The 14,346-nt window shown below is 43.4% G+C and overlaps 1 protein-coding gene across 7 annotated transcripts in view; it reads left to right on the top strand.

Moving 5' to 3' along the window:
* FGFR1 (fibroblast growth factor receptor 1) overlaps window positions 1–14,346 on the top strand; it is a 102,769-nt gene that overhangs the window by 18,759 nt on the left and 69,664 nt on the right. For all 7 annotated transcript variants that reach the window (XM_078379656.1, XM_072978868.2, XM_072978870.2 and 4 more), the window contains exon 2: window positions 10,102–10,336. In XM_078379656.1, the coding sequence (XP_078235782.1) occupies window positions 10,246–10,336 (91 nt within the window). In that variant the 5' untranslated portion in view covers window positions 10,102–10,245. The remainder of the gene's footprint in view (window positions 1–10,101; window positions 10,337–14,346) is intronic.

Below are 14,346 nucleotides of genomic sequence, written 5' to 3' on the forward strand. Positions count from 1 at the left end.
CACCCAGGTTTGATCCCAGGTAGCTCTCTCAAGGTTCACTCAACCTTCCATCTTTCCAAGTTTGGTAAATTGAGTACCGATCTTGCTATAGGAGAGGGCAGCAATGTGTACCCTGCATAATTAAACTGTAAACTACCCAGAGATTGCTTTAAGCATTGTGGGGTGATATATAATCAACACACTTTGCTTTTTGCTTTTGGTGCTAGTTCATAACTCACAACTTAATATGCCGAATGAGAGAATTATGGTGTTGTTATTCCTAGTAACTGATCCAGTCACCGCCCTTTATCAATCTTTCACTGGTCCATCATTATTCTCTGATGATGACAGAGGGGGAGTTGTGCTTTCCAGCTATGTGAGATGCTTGGTGGTGTTATATAATACAGTGGTGCCTCGCAAGATGAATTTAATTCGTTCCGCGGTTAATGTTGTCTTGCGAAAAATTCATCTTGCGAAATGCATTTTCCCATAGGAATGCATTGAAATCTAATTAATGCGTTCCTGTGGGCAAAAAAGAGTCAGAACAAAGCCTGGGGTTTACAAAGGGTTTATTAAGTGCTCTTTAAAGCCATACATATTGTGCAGATGATTTAAAACATGTCAGCTAAAAAACTTTAACTTTTTAAACATCACAGAAAAACATTTAAAAATCAGCAAACATGAGGCAGAAACAAAAAAACAGAAAACGTTCATCTTGCGAAGCACGGCCATAGGAACGTTTGTGTTGTGAGTCATCAACCCCCCATTGCCAAAACCATTTGTCTTGCAAGTTTTTTTGTCCTGCGAGGCATTTGTCTTGCAAGGCACCACTGTAATAATTCTGTTCAACCCCTTTTCTCCCCCTGACTTATGGTGACCCTTTTCAGGGTTTTCTAGGTGGAAAGTACTCAGAAGTGGTTTACCCTTCCCTTCTTCTGCGGCCACTTCTGGGGCTGTGCAGCTTGCCCAAGGCCACCCAGGCTGGCTCTTTCTGGGGTGCACAGTGGTGGAATCGAACTCCCAACCTCTGGCTTCCCAGCCAGATACCTAACTCACTGAGCTATTCAGCCAACTGTGATGTTATATAGAAATATAAAAAGATTGTGTAAATACCAAGAAGCTCTGCACCTTTATGCTCCTAAGGTTCAGAGGGAAGGCTGGGGAATCTGCCCTGCTCAAATTAGGATTAGGATTTAGCGATCTCTTTCCTCAAGTGCTTTCTTATTTTCACTGAAGATCAGACCCTAATCTTTAATATGTCTATAATAATATTAGCCTAGCTCATTGGAAGGATTGTTGTTATGTACAGCATGATGTATATAAAATGGTTTGAACACTATATGAGTTCTGTATAAAAGCAATCAATTGTTGCAATCAGAAAAGGAAGCATTTATTAAACTGGGGAGCATGTTGTCCCTCCCCCTCAATACTATCTCTTTTAAGTCTGTTGATGTGCCAGAAATGACCAGCCGAAGCAAGGAAACTGCTGCTGGTTTTCTTTGCATTTGTTTGTTTATGGATTTACTTATAAGGCTGCTGGACAGAATACGACTGATCCAATTCCTGCCTAAGGAACATGTGAATTTTAGTTTGCTAGCAAGGAGACATGCATGGGGTTTGCATCTGTGAGTGCCAAACTAGTCAATCACGCTGTGAATCTTCACTTAGAGTTTGCCTGTCCTGTTCAAAGGCGGGAGGCTGCCTGCATTTCCTCCATGATGACAGCAGAAGAGAAGGTCACTCATAGAATCCGTGCTTTCTGGAGGCCATAACCGAAACGCGCAGAAAGCATTCACTCAAGGGATTCACTTCTCTTCTCTCAGGAATCGTACCCTCCGAGGCCACCCTAAGGATATATCTGCACTAGAAACTTAAAACGGGTCTCATAATATCTCCAGCTATCTGTCTCGTTCTGTCTCACTTATCTTGAAAGCCGTGCTAGGGTCATTCTCACTCAGTTCCAAGTTGACAGTACATAACACGAACACTAATGGAAACTGGTTGCAGCTGGATGGATAGCTCAAAGGGCTGGAGCAGCAGGTTGCGGAGAAAAAGCTTGGGGGTTTGATTCCCCACTTGTGCCTCCCTGGAGAAGAGCCAGCCTAGGTAGCCTTGGGCAAGCTGCACAGTCCCAGGGCGCCCCCTGTGGAAGGGACAGGCAAAGCACCTCTGGGAACTTGAGACATGGAAAATTATGGTGAGTGTTGTCATAGATGAGAACTGACTATGAATAGTTAATCTTCCGCTCTACTGCGAGCAGCTGTGATGTGTGTGCGATGGGAAGATAACCAGGCTAACGTGAAGGACCGCTTTCCCCTTGCGCTTGTACTTTGTCACCCGTGCAACTTCGTAACAGATTAACCGTCTGATTGAATTTATTTCTGTATTAATGTTTGTGAATTTATTGAATGTGAATGGACCTCCCTTTTGAACTCTTTTGTCAGCCACCTTGGATCCCAGTTCTGGGAGGGAGGGAGCAGGTAACCTGGAGTAAATGAACAAAGAGAAGGAGTGAACAAAAGGGGTGCAGGGCTGCTGAGGTGTCTCGGGCTGGAAAGAATTATGCTCCGTCCAGCTGCAGTTCAGAGTTGTAAGGCTTAAAAAGAGAAAATGCAATTTGGAAGCAGCTGTAAATGTTTTCCAATACCTACCCTGTTTCCCCGAAAATAAGACCTAACCTGAAAATAAGCCCTAGTATGATTTTTTCAGGGTGCTCGTCATATAAGCCCTATCCCCCAAAATAAGCCCCAGTTCAGTGAAACCCTGCCCTCCACCCTTGTGCAGCAACCAGAAGATGACATGACTGCATCTGAATAAATGTAGATGGTTGTACATTAAAAAAAATTAAAACATCCCCTGAAAATAAGCCCTAATGCATTTTTGGAGCAAAAATTAATACTGTATAAGACCCTGTCTTATTTTTAGGAAAACACGGTATTTGAGTGTCTGTTCCCTTGGGGGGCCTTTTTCTGCATGAGGTGGTACAAAACCTACACATGACCTGAAGCATTGGTGGCTGGTCGTTTTTGGTCACTTCCTGTGTTCTCAGTGGAACTTTCTGAAAATGCCACGATTTATGGGAATTCCATATACTGACATGTGTGTTTACTTGGAACTTGACTGGTGCTCTGTCCGTGTGCCAGCGGGTGTGTCTTGTCTCATGGAGAGAGGAGAAGCTGAGTTGGCCTTTCTCCAAACCCAGCTCTAGGCCTTGAAAATCCCTCCTGAACAGTTGAAGCCTTTTTAATGAGGAGGATGTGCTGAGGGCCGGGAGGGAGGGGGTGGGAAAACAAACTGGAGGTGAACGGCAGGCAGGTTCCCACACACACGGGAAGTAAGCAAGAAACTGAAGGACGACTCTGTTTGCTTTCCAACCTTGAGAAATGAACGGTGGTGCTGTTTGGGTTTATATAAAGACTGTGTAAATACCAAGAAAAGCTGTACCTTTATGTTCCTACAAGCTTCCTTTCAGCAACCCACCATGTCTACAGAACAGGCAGGAAAACCAGAAAGGAAGTTTCAGGTTTTCAATCGTATTTCATGGAAGCACACCTTAAATATCTCACATACTATTTGGGTAGCCATAAGTCAGATGTGACTCCACCACATATAACACATAAGGCAGGTACTCTTTGGGAATCTTTGATTTCCGTCAAGAACAGGCTGGGTGGAGCATCTGCCTTACAAAGTTGTGCTCCGGGCTTTGACTCTTGAAAAACCAAGCTAGGTTTTGGGTCTGTAGAGTTGGATCTGCTCGTTGATTAGGTCACGAAAGGCCAACTGGTGCCCCCACGACTCCTTTGGTGGCCCTTACCATCAGTTGAAACGGCACAGTGGAAATGTCAGTGCTTTTTTTGCACTTCAAATTGCCAAGCCCCTGAAGAGGCCCACTCCACCATATCACAGATTCAAACTTGAAGGAGCCTTGATCGCCAGGAAGTCTTCCTTTAGATCCATTCCCGTCGATCACTCATGCGGGGAAACGAAACAAACCGGAGTAATCCTACCTGCAACAAAAAAAAGTAGAAGACCCCGCCAGGGATTCAAAAAGGTTCAGGGAGGACTTCTTTAGGGATGGCTTGGTTTGCTCCATCAATTACGTCATTTGACTGAACAATGAAACAAATGCCCATTTGATCAAACCCTGAAACTCCAAAAGATGTTTCTTGTCAACGCAGACAACACTTAGAGCAGTGGTACCCAACCTTGTGTCCCAAGATGTTCTTGGAAAACAACTCCCAAAAATCCTGGCCAGCACAGCTGGTGGTGAAGGCTTTTGGGAGCTTTCTCAAAAAGAACATCTGGGGACCCAAGGTTGGGAACCATTGACTTAGAGGCTGGTTGGGTTAATGGTCTCCTGTTTGGTACACAAAGCAGCTTCTTTTGTTGTTGTTGCTTCTGGATTGTGAAGACTGCAGGTGTGCTTCTGTTTGTCTGGATCAGTGTTTCCCAACCTGAGGGTCATAACCCCCAAGAGGATTGCAAAGTGTTTCCTGGGTGTGTGTGTCATGGGTTGTAGCTACAGTGGGGTCTTGACTTGAGAACTTAATCCATACTGGAAGGAGGTTCTCAAGTCAAAAAGTCTGTAAGTCAAGTCTCCATTGACCTACTGTGCATTGAAAACTGATTAATCCTGTAACAGGCCGTTTTTGTTCCATTTTGGTTTTTTTCTGGTCTGTAAGTCAAATCTCAGTCTGCAAGTCAAACCTAAATTTTGCGGCCAGAGAAGTCTGTAACTCAAAAAGTCTGTAAGTCAAGCCATCTGTAAGTCAAGGGTCCACTGTATTTATGTTGTAGCTCTTCTAAATAATGTATTCCTTGCAGGCTACTTGGCTGTTCTAAAAGGGGGTCACGACACAAGAAAGTTTGGGAACCACTGCTTTAGGTCTTCACACTACCGGTCTCTTAAATCCTTTGTAGGGGAGACTGCAGTCCTGTGCATACTTACTTGAGAGTAAATCCTATTGAGTTCCGCAGACCTCCTGCAGAGAGAGAGAGAGAGAGAGAGAGAGAGAGAGGATTGCAGTATAAACCCTTGTGGTTTGACTTAGCCTTCTCTCTTTTTCTTCCTCCTTGTTTTCTCCATGAATCTGTTCGGTGCAGAATTCGAAATGCTGGATTTGTTGGGGGGGGGAGGCGAGGAGGGGAAGGACATTTCCATCCCAAGCAGCACAGAACCTGCTCCTGCAGTTGTTCCTTGCACTGCCAGAAGGGCAGTCCTCGCCTCCCTCCTTTCTCCCACTCCAAAAACGCTCCGTTTGGCTTTGGCTGCAGAACTGCATGTTTTCCTGCTGACGCCAGCTAGCCGTCTTTCCAGTGACTCTTTTCTGTGCTGCTGAAAGGACAGACACCTCACCGCTGCCGACTCGTCCTTGGGATTCATGCTTGAAATATTAACCTGGCACTCATGGAAGTCCGGATGGGCTTCCCTGTGACTCTTCCCTGAGCCATCTTTGAGGTCTTTCAGGGGGAAAGAAAGCAGGGGGCAAGAAACCGCTCTCTAGCTTCTGCCCTCCCTACTTCGACCAGCTTTGCGAAACTTCCTCTCTCCTTCCCCTCAGCAGCTTTTCTTCTAGAAAAGGGCCGTTCCAGCAAGAAAAAAATGTTCCCCGCTAGCCGGTGCCCTGGCATGTGTGCTTAATAAACAAAACCACTTGGAGATGGGGCAGTCCTTTTCCCGAAAATATCAAAGGCTCTTCAGCCACGTATTCAGGCTTCTTAGCAAAATGTTTCAATATTTGGTCAGTTATTTTAAAAATGTTCTCTCCAGTCCAGGCAATCGCTCTCCAGCTCAGACTCTGCTGCCAGCGTTTGTTTAACTGTCTAGGTTGGCGCACAGAGGCCCGGCGCCATGGTTCTTGATAACCATGGGGCATTTTTGTCTTCAGTCCAGCTAAGAATAGCTTCTGACCTGGTGGTTTTCCCACCGTCTCTGTGCCCTTACAAGGATGGCAAGTTGGCTGCCTGAACCCTCCCTACCTCCCCGTATCAACCTGTTGCATCAGGCTGCCCGTACACAGAGGTGAGCTGCCAAGAGGTCACCCATAGCTACACCTGCCATCAGACTTAGGTCAGGTGGCATCTAGGGAGAAGGATTTTCAGTTATGCTACATGTTTTCGTGCTGTCAGGGCAGGGCTTTGGGGGGCACAAGTCCAGGACTTTGTTCAACAGAAGAACCAGGAGGGTCCCCCAAATTCACAAAAAGCTTAGCACATGCTGAATATGATTAGTAATACACCAAACTCCTTCCTTCCATTCCATTCCATTCTATTCCATTCCCCTCCCTCCCTTCCTTCCTTCCTTCCTTCCTTCCTTCCTTCCTTCCTTCCTTCCTTCCTTCCTTCCTTCCTTCCTTCCTTCCTTCCTTCCTTCCTTCCTCCCTCCCTCCCTCCCTCCCTCCCTCCCTCCCTCCCTTCCTTCCTTCCTTCCTTCCTTCCTTCCTTCCTTCCTTCCTTCCTTCCTTCCTTCCTTCCTTCATTTTAGGGAAGGAGGATCTTTCTACTCTCCCATATTTTAGAAACGGTTTGATGTGAGGTTTGTACTGCTTTGAAGTGCTGCTTTATTCCTTCGTGTTGGATTTCTTCCCCTTCCCTCGTGTTTTAAAAATCATTTCTAAACCTTTGAGCGACTTGGGACGCTTCAAAAGGAAGGTTGTTGCTACATTGAGGGGTAATAAAGAATAAAGCCAAGCACGGGGCCTTCCCGGTGGTGGCTCCTGCATTCTGTAGCTCTCTCGCCAAAGAAACTAGCTAGGCAAACTTTCAAAAGGCTGGCAAAGAGTTTTTCAGAAAAAGGGTCCTTTGGCGGAATGTCCTTCATTCTTCGCTTGAATGAATGCTGGAATATGTAGCACTGTGACAGGTTTATATTTATTTTAACTGCAGTTTCCTGGTTTCTAATTGTTATTCTGAGTAACTCTTGAAAATCTATTTTTAGTAGCCAAGGAACAATAATGCAGTAATGTGGCAAATTCTGTACCATAAAACAAACACACACAAATTCCTGTCTCTTGGCATGTCTGTTCCCTTTCTGCCCATCAGTTTCAACAGATCATTCTCATATTGATATAGTGCCTGTTTTAAAGACTATTGAATCACCTAACTAGCTAGCATGGTCTTTACTGCGCTCATAATAAGTAAGAAGGAACTTCCTGCTGGATTTCTTATTCAACTTTATTTGGCATTTCCATACAAGATGATTCTACAATCTCAGTGATTCCAACCTAGACAACTGGTGTTTTCTCACAGGTCTGCCATAAGCCGCAACATATACTGCTGATAGTTACATTTTCCAATACCTTTCTGAAGAATGTGGAACACTGAAGTCTCTTGACTTTCCATAGCAATTCTTGGGTTGAGAAAGACATTTAGCTGTTTTCTTTTTATAAGAGTCCAGCCTAGTAAAAGTTTATAATTAGAGAATTCCACGTTGTACTGAAACCTGGCATTGAATAAGGCTTGTTCCAAAAAACACTTCTGGGGTTCCACATTATCTCCATCCTAGAAGTATAATTTAGAGTTGTTCATATTGTCAAACTAGTCATAAGCAGAAATCCGTCCAGTTCGAGATTACCTGTAGATAATTCTACCTTCTTTTTTTGTCTTTCTTAAAATGTCAGAATAGATTTAACCTGTTGAGAAACCCACTGCTAGGACTATGTAACTTTCCTTGATTGCTTTTCTCTTTAAATATCCTGACCCTAATAATATATGGTGAATTATTAAATAGTAAAGGTATGCTGTTAATCTACAAGAGGCATAACCTTTGCACATGAATCGCCTCCAGTTAAGAAATCTGCGTAAGCATAGAATCAGTAGGCAACGAATCATGCCTATGGAACTTTCTTAACCTGAGTCAAAAGTTACACCTTTTATGGAATAGCGCAACAGGATTTCAGCCACTGAGTCTTTGTGCAGAGGAAATTAAATGCTCACCCTCTAACCTTCTGGATGACAGTTGTAAGGAAATTATTTTTTCATTATTTTAAAGAGTGGCGTTTCAAATGCTCAAAAGTTTGAATGATTCCAGTCTTAACTGTATCTCCAGGCCTTCCTCGGCCCTCTCTCCTTATTTGGGCAACATGTCTGTAGAAGTCCCCTGTTGCCCGCAGCAAAACTGCTGCCAGCTTGCACTGAGTCAATCTCTCATTCCTGTTTACTTTTCACTGTGGGCCTAAAGCATTCGATTTAATTGACGTGGATTTAGAATATTGACCCATTAACCAGTCTTGCTTTCACTGGATCCTATGCATTTGCGACAGTGTTCAAATTAACTCTTCCATCAAATGTTACACTTTTCCCCCCTTTGTTCTCGAATTTGTGACTGCTGGTTGAAAAGGAATGGCATGTTTTTTTGATCCACAGTTCCTGCTGTCAAGTGATCATCCTTTGGATTTATTTTTTTCTTACTTCGTCCAGCCTCCCTGCTTTATACGATATTCCCCCAACCCAGGTGGCTTTAAAAATTAAAGGACTGTGGCCAAGTTGAGATGCAAGCATAGGCTGTGTTTGGTGTTTCACACATAAGCCTCAGTGTCTGGCAGAGACCCGATTTTTCTTCTCTGGTTCAGAACAACAAAAAAAGAGGATCTGACACTGTCATGTCCTGTTTTAAAAGAATTGAATGTTTCATTAGGGCATTAATATGATTAGTTTAAGTTAGGGATGGAGAACCTCAGGCTCTGGAGACTGAATCTTGGCATCCTTAGATGGCCACATCAGAGTTGGAAAAAAGGGTTAATCAAGTCTATTATTTCTCATCTTGGTATATTGCTATTAATAAGTATATATCTCTGGAGACAGGAACCCAGTTCAAGAAGCACAAATGTTGATGATGCTGTCTGTTAGACTGAGTACTTGGGGAAAATATAACAATTAACCTAAATAATCTGTTCAGAAGCCTCCTAAAATTGTCACCCCTGATCCAACAACTTTCACACTCTATTTGCAAAACTTTTTTAAAGGGTTATGTTAATACATTGTCTCACAATATAGAGACAATGTATAATGTGTTCCTAATAACAGCTTTGATCTGTAACATACTTTGAGTTACAAATGTCAAAAAGCACTTTCACAATAAACATTTCTTAAAAACCCATTTTAAATTAAACCAAATCGCTTTTTTTTAAAAAAAAAAAATCATTTTTCCCATCCACTCTGTTTTCCACCAAAAAGCAATCTCACCAACCCTCCGTCATTAGAAAAGGCAGCAAATGCATGCAATAAACAAATAGTAACAAATGGCAAATTTAATAGACTGTTGTCTGTCCAGAAATGCAGAAAAGAAGAAGGATAATGTATTTAGATTCTACTCAGTAAGAAGCCCCCAGTGACTCCAGCTGATATTTTGAAAAAGACACATGGCAAACTGTCTTGTAAGTCTGTCAGCTTTGTTTCTATGGATAGTGGCTATGATGTTCTGAAGAAAAAGTGGCTGTTGATCCATAGAAATCTTTCCCACTTACGGAATATTCTCAAATGATTGCTCCATAATTTCTCTGTGAGTGTTCGGACTTGTTGAAGGATGCACACTAATCACTTAATAACGGAAATGTTGAACGATACCAAGTACAAATAAGACAATTGCTGATGAAACACTGCCGACAATTAACAGGAAGTAATGTTGTTCCATTGTGGAGGGATGACTATCAAAAATCAGAAAAACTGGACTAAGGCTGAGCTATTTTTCCGCATTCAATACCTTACGTATTACTTGTGCACCGATTTTTAGTTGACTATAGTTAGTGCCATAGATTAGGAAGTCACTGTTGCCAAAGACTTATTAGAATCAGTATTGTGGTGAAAATCTGAGAATCCAGTTTAGGGATTTATAGACTTTTCTCTCCCCCCCCCCCCCCGCCCCAGTCTCTGCCGTGTCCAGTATGATGATTCTATCATTCTTGGAGAATGTCTGTTAAACCAGTTTTAAGTCTGCAATGTGAAGTTGTCCTTTTGTGCTTGGAAGCATTCAAGGTGTGTCATGTTGTTCATGCGTAGTGTTGTCGTGCACGGTGAATAAACCATCTTGATGGTGAAGAAAATCATCAACACATTGGGGGCAGTGAAAAATTTAATTCCTCTTACATAAATCCTTTTCTCTCTCTTATTTTTTTAAATCCACAGTGTTTGAACCTCTGCGCTTGGGAGATCCAGTTTCTGAGGAACACCAAGGGAGAGACCCGTCTCCCATCTGTGAACAGGCATCCAAGCTCCAAGGCCTGATGGAGTCTGAGAGCTCAGTTGTCAACCAGTAGCAGGAGAACTGGGATGTTTATGTGGAAGTGTCTCATTCTTTGGGCTGTGCTGGTCACAGCCACGCTGTCTACCGCGAGACCAGCACAAACCCTGCCAGAGCAAGGTAGGGAGACCTCTGCTACTTTTTAATCCTATTGTGGGCTTCCATCTTCGTCTGAATTGTAGTCCCATGTCCTTGATGAATTGAAAGAAGGATACTGGAATAAATGTGTCTTCTTTTATACTGTGCTTATGTACAGGTGTGTTACGGCTAGGTGTACGCTCAGGAAACAATAGAGGAAAATTCAAAGGACATACCTAACTCAATTTAAAAGCTTTGGGTTGCAAGACATGGGAGTTGAAAGATGGCTCTGTGTGTGTTCCTCTTCTTTGATTGCCCGGTGTGTGTAAAATGGGATTTGGGCCTGCCGCTTCGGACTCAGTATCAAATTCTGAAAGAAATTATATATGATAACACCATCATCACTTTCATTTGCAGACGGTTGTCCGATGTACAAATGTGAATCGAATTTTTGCAAGGCGAGCTTGGGTGTAGTAGGCAGAACATGAAGACTTTTTCAATGTATTTTGAGCCAAAGAAGATGGGTTGTGAATACATGGTTTTGATCCGCCTTGCCTAAGCATGCCCTTGAAATGGTCCCATCTTATCTTGACTGGCTTCATTGCTTTTCAGAAGCCAGTTCAAGCAAGATGACCTACTGCGGGCTGGTGATATTTGGACATTGTAGTCATATGGTTGGGGTAGTAAATGCAGGTGGTTTTAGTCTCCTTGGTCAGAATGGTACCACATCAACTTAAAGCTTGACGTGGCATGCCTGTGGCCATGATGAGCAGCTAGAGCAAGAGCTTGAAATGAAGCAGATGGATGTTCCTCTCTTGTTGACCAGACAAGGACAAGCTTCAAGGAGACAACGACTAAAGAAGGAGCTCCTTTCAAAAACTGGAAGGAAGGCAGGTCCTGCTAAGTGTTTGGCAGCTGAAACACTGAGCTTGTTGTTGGTAGCTGTCTGACCCTGCGAGAAATGTGTTCCAACATGTCAAGCATGGTGGAGCTCTGCTGTCGAAACCATTAAAATAAGTGGAGAGCCTTTGGCTTTACAGATGTTTTGCCCCACGGCTCCCACCAAAGCACAGCCAACGGTAAAGAGTCCAGGGCACTCCGGGCTGTAGGTGCAAAGTGGCCAAGCTGGTATATTTTTACAGGCAAAGATTTCATCATAAGAATGCCTCTCGCCACTACTATTTTGTCTCAGGAATGAGATTGGGTGCCGACCTGCTTGGCCTAAAACTTGACAATGAAATATCTGGATTCTTGAGGTCCTAATTTAAGAATTCAAGGATGTTTAGAGTGCGGACTTCAAAAATGCAGATCAGCTCGGCCCATATAAATACAGGTAATCTCTTATGTGCCCTGAGTAGATCCAGAAGTGGGTTTATCACATACCTTGGTTATCTGGATTCTAATATGAAGATAGCTAAGTGTTCAAATTACTGCCTTGAGTAAATTACGGTTTGCCTCTGTCTGGTTTCGGTCTGTCGGTGAGTGCTATGCACGTCGGAGATTAACATTAAAAAGAAAAGAGAACCAAGATATGATTTGAAAAGGCCAAGTCATTCTTGCTTGGCCATGGAAACTCACTAAGGTCAGACGGCACGCATAATGTCACTCCTTAAATGTTTCATGTTCCTTGATAATCTTATTTGATTGCCATAAGACAAATGTGCACAAAGTAGTATGGGATTGTTCAAGGAGCTAAGCATTAGGGTCAGGCCCTCTCTCCCCACTTTCCCCCTTTCCTAATGGCACAGGATCACCAATGAGGTTTAGGGTTTTGATCCTCTCTTTCGATCTAACTTGGTGTTCTTGACTACTACGCAAATCAATGAACTTAACAAATTATTGTAAACGTATTAGACCTCTTGAGCCAGGTTGCCAAGTAGACGAGGGAGGTTTTGTCTTTGATTCCTCGTTCCGTCGAGCAAACCTGCTACTTAGGAATTCTACTTTCCTTGTATTAAAAAACAGCAACAATGTTTTTATTGATAACTCTCCCAAGTCAAAAGCTTTGGCTTAAGTCAAATGGCTTAGTCCCAACTAGAATGCCAAGTTCCAATGGGTCTGCTCTGGTTTGACGTAGCCGTTGGATTTTACAGAATTATTGCCTTTTACAGAAGCTGAACTTTGGAGGTAGTAAATCGATCCTCATTTTTTGTTAAAAAAAACACCATTTGCTTGCCTCACAAAGCCACCCTTTGTATGGGAAGAAACGCAGAGGAAACTTTGATTTGGCTCTGATCGTTGTCATCCTGCCATGTCAGGACATCGCTGGTGTTATTTCTGCCTCCCTAAGGTCTGTGGTGCCCCATCAGAGTCATCAGAGCAGGTCAAGTTGAGCTGTCTGGTAGCCAAAATGAGGCAGTCCTGGCAGCCTGGGAGGGAAAATCACATAATATTACACAGAAATGCATTAAAAAAACACCTTAGTGGAATGTAACATATTGCATTGAGCTATATGACTTCAGTTACAGGTTGGCTTGACCTTGTATTGTATAAAACGAACTCTGTTGGTGTGAAGGTATGGGAAGATGATACCGTTTTATTGTCCTTCTTTTGTTTCAGTAACGTTAATCCATTCTGTCATAATGTTCATGGAATTTATTTCTCCACTCTGGCCCTACCAGGACAATGGCAGGTTTCCATGTTCAGCTTAGGTCTCTGGCTGCAGAGCCAGAAGTTGGGAGTTCGATTCCCCCACTGGGCCTCCTTGACAGGGGCTGAGTTTGATCATCCATAGAGTCCCTTCCAGTTCTGCAGTTGGATGATGATGATGATGATGATGATTTATTTATTTATTTTATTTATATCCCACCTATCTAATCAATTAAGATTACTCTAGGTGGCTAGAGGAGGAGGAGGAGGAGGAGGAGGATGATGATGATGATGATGATGATGATGATGATGATGATGATGATGATGATGATGATGATGAAGAACATATTGTGCTGGCTGTCATTCTATTTGAAGACTATCCTCGTTAAAGCTCATGGTAAACGGGAAGGAGCCTTGCAAGACTAACATAAAAGCTGAGGACTAGCAAAGTTTTCAGGTTTTCTTTTAAAAAAAGGTGATTTTTTTTCTCAAGCTCTGGGAAGCCAGACTGATCTCTGCTCCCTTCTGTCTGTTTCAGCATTTGCCGAGGGCAAGCAGAGAAGGAGAAGCACCAGCTGGGCCGATGGCCAGGGCGCATCAGTTACTGATTTGCGTTTTGCTGTGATTAATTGCTAGGATGTGGTCAGGGGAGCTGGTGGTGTGGGGAGGGGGGAGCAGTTACTGAACAACCCGGAGGTCAGAGATCATGCATTACAGCTGGGGCCATGTTTTTACAACCCCTTTGCTCAAGAGAGAGAGGAGCAGAGGTATTGCTTTTATACTCTCGCGATGCTCAAGGGTGAACTCTTAGGAACAAAAAAAGGGTCCGTGGTGTGTCGCCTAGGCCAGCGGTGAGGGTGATGATAGAAGGGAGTCTGCCTTTAGAAACCAGACCCTGGGGAGGTTCTACAGCTAAGCTGTGCCCAAGCTTCACAGTGTGTATGGGGCGGGGCAAGGGGGCAAAAGTGTTCTTCAAAAACAGTAGCAAAAACACAGAATAAACAAGCTGGTAAGGGAGCATGTAAAGGAACATTTTCAAATGAATCTCAAGGAAAACACTCTAAAACACATGCATTTCCCATTTCTGGGGCAGATCCTCAGCTTGTGGAGTCCACTTCAGAAGACATTTTAAAGGCAGGGTGTCCTCTGAAGTGGGTGTCCTCATTTTGCTAACAAAAAGGCACTCCCTTTCTCCACTCCCCTCCTTTAAGATAATGAGAAAGGCTGCTTATTTTGCCCAAAACACAGAAGGATCAACCTAGGTCTTAGCCAGGCTTTTGTTTACTGAGAGTGTAGAGACTGTAAAATGATAGCTTGACACCTTTGCTTTCCTGCTGAATCGTTGATCACCATCTTGCCTGGAAAGGAACATGCCTTCAAGAACAATGGCCTTTCGGGTTGTTACTGTCATTGTTTTTGGAGGGGGCAGTTTTTCCCTCTTCCCTGTTCCCAAATTTTGTACC

This window comes from Pogona vitticeps, chromosome 8, assembly GCF_051106095.1.
Source record: "Pogona vitticeps strain Pit_001003342236 chromosome 8, PviZW2.1, whole genome shotgun sequence".
NCBI classification, from domain to species: Eukaryota; Metazoa; Chordata; class Lepidosauria; order Squamata; family Agamidae; genus Pogona; species Pogona vitticeps.